At 64.1% G+C, this 9,744-nt stretch overlaps 1 protein-coding gene across 1 annotated transcript; it reads right to left on the bottom strand.

The window, feature by feature from the left end:
* Window positions 1-275: 275 nt before the first annotated feature.
* On the bottom strand, window positions 276-9,505 carry SHH (sonic hedgehog signaling molecule). Its single transcript, XM_036862806.1, has 3 exons — window positions 9,148-9,505; window positions 3,742-4,003; window positions 276-1,072 (listed from the first exon to the last, which is right to left on the bottom strand). Exons 1-3 carry the CDS (start codon window positions 9,454-9,456, stop codon window positions 276-278), a joined length of 1,368 nt encoding a protein of 455 aa, XP_036718701.1. The 5' UTR covers window positions 9,457-9,505.
* Between the last annotated feature and the right edge of the window lie 239 nt (window positions 9,506-9,744).

Here is a 9,744-nt window from a genome sequence, read left to right as displayed (position 1 = left end):
AGGTGAAAAAATAACCAAAATTAAACAGGAATCAAAAAATTCAAAAATATATATATATAAACTAAACACAACAACAGAATTTCTCGGGGTCTTTGATTCCTTATAGTCTACTTTGGACTGTCCTACTTTTTTATTATTATTAATTATTATTATAATTAAAGTCTCATTTCGTGCGCTTTTTCCGTGTGTCATTTGCGGTATCTCGCCCCTCCCCCCGCCCGCCCCGCCCCGCCCCGCCCCGCCCCCTCCCGGTGCCCTCCCCGGCCCCCTGGCCTTCAGCTGGACTTGACCGCCATGCCGAGCGGGTGCAAGGCCTCGCTGTCCAACAGCCAGGTGCCTATTTGGTAGAGCAGCTGCGAGTACCAGTGGATGCCCGAGGCGCCTGGCGCGTCGGGCGCACCTGGCGCGGCCGGGGACACGCGGCCGCCGCCCCCGCCCCCGCCGCGGTCCGTGCGCGAGGGCGCCAGCGCGGCCAGGAGCGCGTGCGCCAGGCGGTAGGGCGCGAAGGCCCGGTGCGCCCAGCTGTGCTCCTCTATGACCGCGTAGCACGACGCCAGCACCCGGTTGATGAGGATGGTGCCGTGCGCCGTCAGCGGCGCGTACGCGCCCGCGCTCTCCTCGCGCAGCGTCACGCTGTGCACGGCGGCCGGCAGGAGCCGCCGATCCCCGCCGCGCTCGGCCACCACGTACACGTGCTGGCCGGGGCGCACGCTGCTGGCGAAGAGCGCCCGGCGCTCCGGCGCGCCCCCAGGCGGCCGCCCGGCGCCCGACAGCGCCTCGGGCTCCCGGACGGCCGAGCCGTTGTGCGGCGCGACGAAGAGCAGGTGCGCGGCGGTGAGCAGCAGGTGCTCGCGAGGCTCCCGCGTCTCGATCGCGTAGAAGACCTTCTTGGCGCCGTGGTCGCGGTCCAGGAAGGTGAGGAAGTCGCTGTAGAGCAGCCGGCCCTCGTCGTCGGCCGCCAGCACGCGGTCCCCGGGGCGCAGGTCCTTCACCAGCTTGGTGCCGCCCTGCTCCAGGTGCACCGTGGCCGAGCCCGGGAAGCAGCCGCCCGATTTGGCCGCCACCGAGTTCTCTGCGGGGGAAGAGAAGGGAGAGGAGAGGAGACAGGGCGGTGAGTCCCGAGAGGAGGACGCGACTGGAAAGGGGGGCGCACGCTTGGTGTCCCGCGCGCCCAGACCGAGGAAGCGCGTGGCTCCGGGGAGAGATGCCAGGCTGGTCCCGCGCGGACCTCCCTCCCCCCATCCCCACCGCCTCGGTGACCGAATTCAGATGCAGACGCATTCCTTAACGACTCTCTTAGGATTGGACTGGCGGTGACAAAGGTCGATTGGCGTCTCCGGCGGGAGGCCGGTTACACTCCTTCCCTTTCGCCGCCCCCCTCCCCCGCCGGCTCAGCACACACCCAACCTCGCCACGAATTCAGAGGGTATTTGCTCTCCACTTGGATTCCTCAGGAAGCCTCCTTGAGCTCACCCGGGCGCCGGGGCGCACCCTCCTTTGCTCCCGCCTCCGGCGCGGGGCGCGGCGCCCCCTCGTGCGCTCCGCACCCGGGCTGCGCGGCGGGGACCCTCGGCCGCTCCCCGCCCCCACCCCGCCCCCAGCGCCCAGCGGGGGTCTTGGTGTCGGCCGGTTGGGTCGGCGGTTGGGGCGGGGGGCTGAAAAATAGCTGTAGTAGTTGTAGCAACTGGACAAACATTCCAGAGAATTGGCCGAGGTGTGAAAATCCGGGGCTTGTGTGGATCTTCTAATTAAAATCCAATAAAGGGCTCGCCATTGTCATTGTAATTTCTGCAACAAATGGGAGGCGCTCTTGGAAGAGGGGCTCCTTCCATCCCCCCCACGCCTTCTCGGCTCCCTCTCTCTCCAGCTCTGGGCCGCCCCCTCCCTATTTGCTCAGGTGCAACCCCCCCCCGCCGCACCCCCGGCGATTCACACGCGGGCTCTCCAGAAGCCCGGGCCTCACAAGCACTATTTGCACAGCCAGGCCTCTCTTCCAAGCACTCGAGATGTGTATTTGAATTTTAAATGGCGGGGCCTGCTCCGAGCTCTGGAAGCGCCGGGTTCTCAAGGCCCCTTGACTACCCGCTTTCTCCGGCCTCTGTCGCTCTCTGAGGCTCACTGTCCCGAGGACAATAATCGGAGTCGGGCGGCGCGCAGGGGGCCGTGGAGGAGGGGCGGGGACGTCCCCGTCTTCTTTGCATTCCAATCTCCGGGATCCTGCTTTTTGCAAATAGAGATCGCGAGAAAGAATCTTCCTGCTGGAATTACTGAGGGCTTTTAATCTTCTCATCGTTTTCTCCGGCATGAAGTGCGGGGCCGGCCTTTGGAGGCCCGACATAGCCGCCCGGAATGCGCCCGGGACGCAGGCGAGCCCGAGGCGTCGAGTCGCACGACCCTGCTTGACACGCAGCGCCCCGCGCCCGGCCCGTGTGCGCGGAATGCCAATGAGGGGCTCTGCGCGCCCGGCCCGGCTCCCCCGGCGGGGTCCCGGGCCGCACGACCGCTGCTCATTTGCGAGGAGACCTCGAGGGACCCCCGCCAGGGGGACCCCGCGGACAGGGGTGGCCCGGAGGGGGCCGCGCGCCGCGCCGCGCCGCCATTTAGGAGCCCCGCGAAGTCGGGGCGCGCCTCCCCGCCCTGCTGGCGTCTGAGACCCTTTCCCGGGCTCTAAGCGCAGACCTTCTCCCCAGCCTTACGCACCTTTTCTTTCTGTTGTTACAGGAGACCACTACTTTCCTTACCTCCAAAGTGTGCCTCGACACTTGGAAAGTGTTTTTCTACTGACATACGCTATTAAAATACAGTTTAGGAGACAAACAGGCGAAACTTGGGGTGGGGGGAGACGCAGTTCCTCCCAAATTCACTGTGAACTGCCTTGCTAAATGCGCCGGCTTCTGCCGAGAGTTGGAGAGACCTGCTTCAGTGGAGCTGGGGCTTGTGCGCGCGCGCGCGCGCGCCTTCCTGCCGGAGCTGTTCCTCGCCAGCGACAGCGTGTGGCGTTGCAGGCCCAGGGAAGTCAGCCTCACGCAGCAGGGCGGGGGCTCCAGCTGCAGGCTTGGCTTTCCTGGCCCTGCCTGTGGCTCAGGGCAGCCCAGCTGGTTCCTAATAAGGACGGATGCTTCTGGGCTTGCGGCCTCCAGATGTTGGAAGTGGTAACTACCGGCTTTATCACCTCCCATCAGGCCTCTTCCCAAAGGCCGAGTGAGTTAAGTTAGTTCAGAAGCCACAGGCGCTCAGGGGGGAAGGGAGTGGACCGGGGCTTCCACCCCGGGCAGAACCTCCTGTGCCGGGTGCGGGCCGGTGGCGAGTGGGGAGTCGTTCATTCTTTAGCTCTATTGAGACAGAGGCTCTGGGCCAGAGCTGGCCGACTGCGCAGGGCTGCAGTCTCTCACCAGGACAGTCCCCCCGCCCCACCATCTTTCCTCCCTGTCTCTGCCACCTGCAGCAGGGACTCCGGAAACAGGGGTGGGAGAAGGCTCGAGAAGCCAGATGCCCTCTGCATCTGGGCTCAGAGAACGTGGGCCTCTGTGGCCTCAAAGGTAGGGACAGCTCCTGGCTGGGGACTGGGACAGGCCTCACGGAGTCCATTCCCGCCACAGCAACACCAGTCATCACCCAATCCCCTCCCCGCCTGCCCCCCTCCTCCCCACTTTCCTCTTGCCCGTGAGCCAGGCTTTGGGGCGCAGATCTGGAGCTGCTGGGGGGTGCTGTCGGCATGGTTGGGTGGGCCCGCCCCCTCACCTGCTTTCACCGAGCAGTGGATGTGCGCTTTGGACTCGTAGTAGACCCAGTCGAAGCCGGCCTCCACGGCCAGGCGTGCCAGCATGCCGTACTTGCTGCGGTCGCGGTCCGAGGTGGTGATGTCCACGGCGCGGCCCTCGTAGTGCAGCGACTCTTCTGAGTGGTGGCCATCTTCGTCCCAGCCCTCTGTCACCCGCAGCTTCACTCCTGGCCACTGGTTCATCACGGAGATGGCTAAGGCGTTCAACTTGTCCTTGCACCGCTGTGGAGAGAAGGGGGCACCCAGCGCCCGTGAGTGTCCGGGCCTGCCCCAACCCTACCCCTGGGCTGCTCTGCCCAGCCCCCCAGGATGCGGGCTGTGCGCACAAGTAGGGAGACAAGGCCAGGCCTGGAACGGGCCGGCCTGCTCCGGAGAGGGGGAGCTCGGCTAGGGAGGAGGGGGTGGCATCAGTAGGCGGAGCACATCCTCTTGGAGGAGACGTGAGCGCCTTTCTCCACACCTGAAATAGCAGGGCCCCTGTCAGGGCCTGAGAAGCAGATGAAATGTCTGTCTTCGAAATAAGTAAACTGCGTGTTTTTGGACAGTGGCTGCAGAAGCCGCCAGGAGCACCCTAGGCTATGGCCCGCGCCCTCCTCCACGATGCCCTCCACGCCCCTGCCCTCTTCTGTGGCCCCATCGCTCCGCACCTGTGCAAGGCTCCACCCAACTCCCTGCACAAACTCCCTCTCGGGAGGCGGGAGAGAGGCCCCGGGTGCAACTTAGCCGTAGAAAGAAAAATACACGGTACACTTCTTACAGAGTTAAAAGCCTCGCCTTATCTCTGCCCTGTGCCTATCTGAGGTGAGAATTAAGCCAAAGGTAGAGAGGGTGGTGGGACCCTGATAGCAGCCGAAGGGGTGGGGGAACCAGAAGTGAAAGGCAACCAGGTGAGTTATAATTTTCAATAAGACCAGGGCCGGATGACAAACATTCTTTATCTGGACAGCCACATTCCTTTTCCCCGTGGAACTCTTTTCTCCCGGCTTTTCTGTGGTCTGATTGTGTCTCTTGTTTTCCTTAACCTGTTCCCTCCCCCCCTCTTGTTTTCTTGGCCGGCGCAGAATGGTGTCCTGCAAGTTTGAAGAGCCAACTTAAGAGGTGGGGGAAGGGGAGGGGGGAGGGGAGGGGAGCCAGAGAGGCCTGGGGCCTCTGAGCTCTTGCCTTAGGGAGGCTTCTTCTGGAAACCGCCCTTGGGGTTCCCCCCCCCCCTCTCCCACAAGGAAGCTGCCAGTAGGAGTAAAGAAGCAGTGAATAGGCGGGACTCAAGCCAGGGTAAAGCTGTGGGAGTTCCCGTATAATTCTCGGGTCCCATTCAGACAAGGATGCAAGAAAGAGTTGAATCACGTGCATGTTTGTGTGGGCAGTAACTCACTGGACGTTTATACTGCGGCTGGTGCGGGGTTGAAAAAAGGGGAGGTGGTGACAAAATCATGATGGGGGCATCCCCCAGAGAGGCAGACTCGGGGGGGACAGGGGACAATTCCAAGTTGACTGCTGCAGCGGGTAGGGCTGATATCCGGGCGGGGACCCCGGTTACCGAGAGCACCAGCCGGCCCCGGCAAGGACCCTGTCATAGCCTGGGGGACTCTTTCTTACAGAGCGCAGGGAGGCGAGGGCTCCTCCCAGGGCCGCTGCCGCGTTTTAAGGGGATGCGGCCGATTGCGCGACAGGAAAAGTCCTGTGTAGTTGGCAGCAGTAAAAACCAGTATATGGTTGTAGAGTTAGACATACAGCAAGTGTGTGTGTGTGTGTGTGTGCGCGCGCGCGCGTGGTGGAGGGAGGGCAGAAGGCTAGGGGGCGGTCCTGGTAACAGGTCAGCGCTTGCAGGTTTCTGGGCCCGCCAACAGTTTTCTTAAAAAAAAAAAAAAGTCAGAAGGACAGAGTTTGAGTGAGGTCATCTTGAGGATTGAATGCGTTTTACATGAAAATCAATCAGTAAACCAGGGTCAGTTGAGAGCCGGGATGTGGAACCGGCTGCGCAGGCGCACACCACCGACGCGCACACGCAGACAGTCGCTTCCCGAGCCCCCATCGCACCCCAGCTCCCTGCTTTCGGGGGGCAGATGAAGCGTTCAATGGCTTCCCCCGGGGCCGCTGGCGAGGGGGTGGGCAGGAAGGGGAGCACGCGTACCATCCCCCAGCGTTCTGAGCTGCGCCACTCTGGCAATGGAGACCCCAGGCGAGGAGCCCAGGGCCGAGGCAGGCCCGGGCTCCGCCAGGCGCAACGCGGCCTCGGCCCGCGGCTGCAAGAGTCTCTGCGCCCCGGCCGGGCGGGATCGTCGCGGGCAGAGCCGGGAAGCCCGGGCCGGTTATCAATTCACTGGGTCGTGTGCCGCGAATCAACCCCGCCTCTGTGCAGCCACCGTGAAGCCCACAGGGGCCGACGGGCCCGGCTTTGTGTCGGCGGAGGCCAAGTTGTTCCCCACGCCTGAGCTCCCGCCACCTCCCCAGTCTGCGCAGCCTCTCCGCGCCCGGGAGCCGAGCAGGGACTGTCACCGCCGACGCCCACGGGCTTCCCCAGCGCGGGGGAGGGGGTGTCCCGACTTCAGAAGGGTCTCCTCGGGTCCCCGCACACACCTCTCGCCGCTCCTCCCCCCCCTCCGGAAAACCAGGCCCCTGCCTTCAAACCCACACCTGAGCGCCGCTCCCCGGGGCCGCCACGCACCCGGAAATCTGCCCAACGTGGCGCCTCGGGCCGGTCCCCGGCGCAGCCCGCAGGCCGGCCCCTCGCGGCCTCCTGCCCCCTCGGAGCCCCTCGGCACCGCGGCCTGCGGGGAGAGCGTGTCTGTCTGCGCTTCCCCCTCTCGGAGTTAATATTAACCAGGAGCTCCTGCGTTCCTGAACTGCTCTGAAAGTTCCACTGGGGACGATCTTGCCATGGTTGAGGGACTTGGGCGGCAGTCACATTAGGGAGACAGAGACACGCAGAGACGGGGGAGGAGGGACACGCACCCGAGAGCAGAGTCGAGGTGGTTATCTTAAGTGGGGGGCCGGCGGGGGAGCAGGTGCCCCAGGAGCCCGGGAGGCGTTGCCGCTTCCCCTTCCCCCGGCCCTGCCCTCACCTCCCAGGTCCCCCGCCTTCCCCACTTTAACTCTTAGGACCGGGGACGCAGGAAGGACGGGGAAGGGGTAAAGCAGGGGGCGCCTTTTAGGCCACCCCCCCTCCCCAGCCTCCAGGTTTTTAGGGCACGTTTTGGGGTCCGTGGCACACGCCTGGCCTGGCTCTCCCCACCCCACCCCGACGGCGGCTGCCCCTCCCCCCTCCTTTTGTGCTGGGAACGGGAATAGCCACTGCCCAGGGAAAAAAAGTATTTGTTTTCGTTTCGTTCGTCTGAGGGAAGTTGACAGAAGGTCAGAAGTTCAAATGCTGCCAGCGCACGCTGCGGCCAGAGCGGCCGGGCGCCGGGCCGCGCGGCTGTAGGTCCCGGCGGGGCGGCCGGGGGCGGCGGGGCGAGGGACCGGGCGGGGGGCTCGGGCCGGGCGCCCAGGCCCGCGAGGCGCCTCCGCCCTGGAACCGGCTTTTCCCTCCCGCCCGGGCCCGCCGGGCCCGCCCGCGCCGCCTCGCCAGCCGGGCCGTCGGAGCGCCGCCGGGAGCCCTGGCCGAGCCCGCGCTCGGGCGCGTGGAGGGGCCGGCGGGCGGCCGCAGCCCAGCCCCGCGCGCACTGAAACCCGAGCCGCGGGATCGATAACCCGGGAGTAAGTGGAGCCGAGAGGCGTCTGCCCGGGTGCGCGGCTCCGCGCGCTCGCACTTGTAGGCGGGGCGGCGAGGCCCGGGGACCCAGGCAGGGCGCGGGCCGGGACCCGCTCCCTCCCGCGTCGGCCCGGCGCGGACCGCGGCGGCCGCTGAGCTCTCCGGCTCGGGGACCTCCGGCGTCCCCGCCCCCGCCGCTTCCTCTGGCCTCGCGCCCCTCTCCCCGGTGCCGAGGGATCCCGGGAAGGCCCCTGCCCTGCCGCCGGGACCGAGGGTGACCAGGGGGTCGGAGCCCCAGACGAGCCGGGGAAGCGCCCGCAGCTGGCCGCACGCGCAGGGCACCCCGCGGCCTGCGCAGAGTTAATTGCGGCTCGCGCTGCTCTCGGGCACAGGCGCGCGCGTCCACACTCGCGGTCCAGATTTAAGGTGGTCGGGAGCAGATGCGAGCGAGCCGGGGATGAGGACCCTCTCCTCCCCTCCCTCTCCGCCTCCGTCCGTCAGCTGGAGCCCGCTACCCCGCCTGCCCCTGGCCTTCCTCGGCTCCGCAGCAAGGCCGGGCATCGGGCTGGGGAGCGGAGCGGCCGGGAGGTGTCTCCTCGGTCCCTCCCACCCCCAGCCTCCCCTGCACTTGCGCCCCGCCAGCGCCGCTCCGTCAGCTGCGGTGCGCTCCTGGCCCTAAAGGTAGGACTTGAATATTTTAATAGGGCAATAAAAAAGATGTTGACCTATATTTGCCAGGAAATCCATTTCTAGCTTCAGTTATACGTGCCTGGAGTTGCAGAAAGTCTGCCATTGACGGGCAGATTGGCAGCCAGAAGTCTCAAACGGAGGCGGAGAGGGAGAGAGGAATGCGTGTTTTGCTTTGGTTCTTCTTTCCAGGCCCCCCTCCCGCTAATATCTAGTCGCTCCTAATTTCCTATGCAAGCAGGTTGAAAACTAGCGTGATGCAATGCCAGTAAGTTCTAAGTCCCTCCCCTCAAGTACCGCGGGCTCGGGAGAATAAGAGGGCATCCTTAAAGAAATATCGATACATTCACACTCTGACGGGCACAAGTGCCAGCGATGGAATCGCAGTGGAGCTATGTGATACGGTCAGGGACCAGCCCAGCCGCCTCTGGAGCCCCGACCTTTTGTCAGCCCGGCCTCCTGGCTTTTCCAGTTGAGGGTCTTTGGTGGGGGGCAGCGGGGGGGGGGGTAGTAGTGGTGGGAAAGAAAAACACAGAGGAGGAGGGAAACGTGTAAGCGCCGAGGCTACACTTGTACAGTGATCTGGACGCCACTTTATGTTTATGGGGGGGATGCTTGCCCCCTCTCTCCATTCCCACTCCCAACTTGGAAAGGACAGATGCCCCCAAAGTGAAGGTCTCCCCAAGTTACAAGCCAGAGCTGAGGCAGGATGGGAAGGCCATCCCAGCAGGACAAATCAAATCAGGGCCATCCAAGGACCACATCTCCTAGTGTCCTTATCCCCACCCCCCAGCCTAAACTTCTCCAGCTGGACCCTTCACCTCCATTCCCCTCCAGGAAGAGGAAGGGATGGTAGGCCGGCAGGTGGGTGGGGAAGCAGAGGGCAAAATCGGCTCTCTACCTGCCTGAAGAGCAAACAGACAGAACGGCAGGGTTACACATAACCCCTTGAAAGCGACACATTCCCCGCCCCGTGCTGGGTTTCTACCTGAGTCATCAGCCGGTCCGCTCCAGTGTTTTCTTCATCCTTAAATATGATGTCAGGGTTGTAATTGGGGGTGAGTTCCTTAAATCGCTCCGAGTTTCTCGTGATCTTCCCTTCATATCTTCCACTGGCCCCTAGGGTCTTCTCAGCCACGTTGGGGATGAACTGCTTGTAGGCTAAAGGGGTCAGTTTTTTGGGGTTCCGCCTCTTCCCAAATCCCCGGCCGGGTCCGCACGCCAGCCCCGAGCACACGAGCAGCGAGGAGACCAGCACCACCAGCAGACATCTCGCCAGCAGTAGCATCTCGTCCATGGAGCCCAGGGACCTCAAGGCTGGCCCGAGCAGGTCTGAGTGCGCGAGGGTGCGGGTGTGCGAGTGTGTGTGCCCGTGCGCTCTCCCTCCCTCGCTCGCTCCGGCTGGCTGCTGGCGCCCTCGCTCTCTGCCTCGCTCTTTCTCTTCCTATATAACCTTGCCCGCCGCCGCTGCGGGGGACTCGCCACTGATCCCCACCCAGACGGGGGCTGGAACGGCAGGCTGCTGGCCGTTGATAACGGAACACATCGGAGTTGGGGCTCAAGACAGCAATCAAAAGACAAAAAG

Source organism: Balaenoptera musculus, chromosome 9 (assembly GCF_009873245.2).
Source record: "Balaenoptera musculus isolate JJ_BM4_2016_0621 chromosome 9, mBalMus1.pri.v3, whole genome shotgun sequence".
NCBI classification, from domain to species: domain Eukaryota; kingdom Metazoa; phylum Chordata; class Mammalia; order Artiodactyla; family Balaenopteridae; genus Balaenoptera; species Balaenoptera musculus.
The sequence above is the reverse complement of the archived record's forward strand: the minus strand, read 5'-3'. Positions and strand labels throughout refer to the sequence as shown.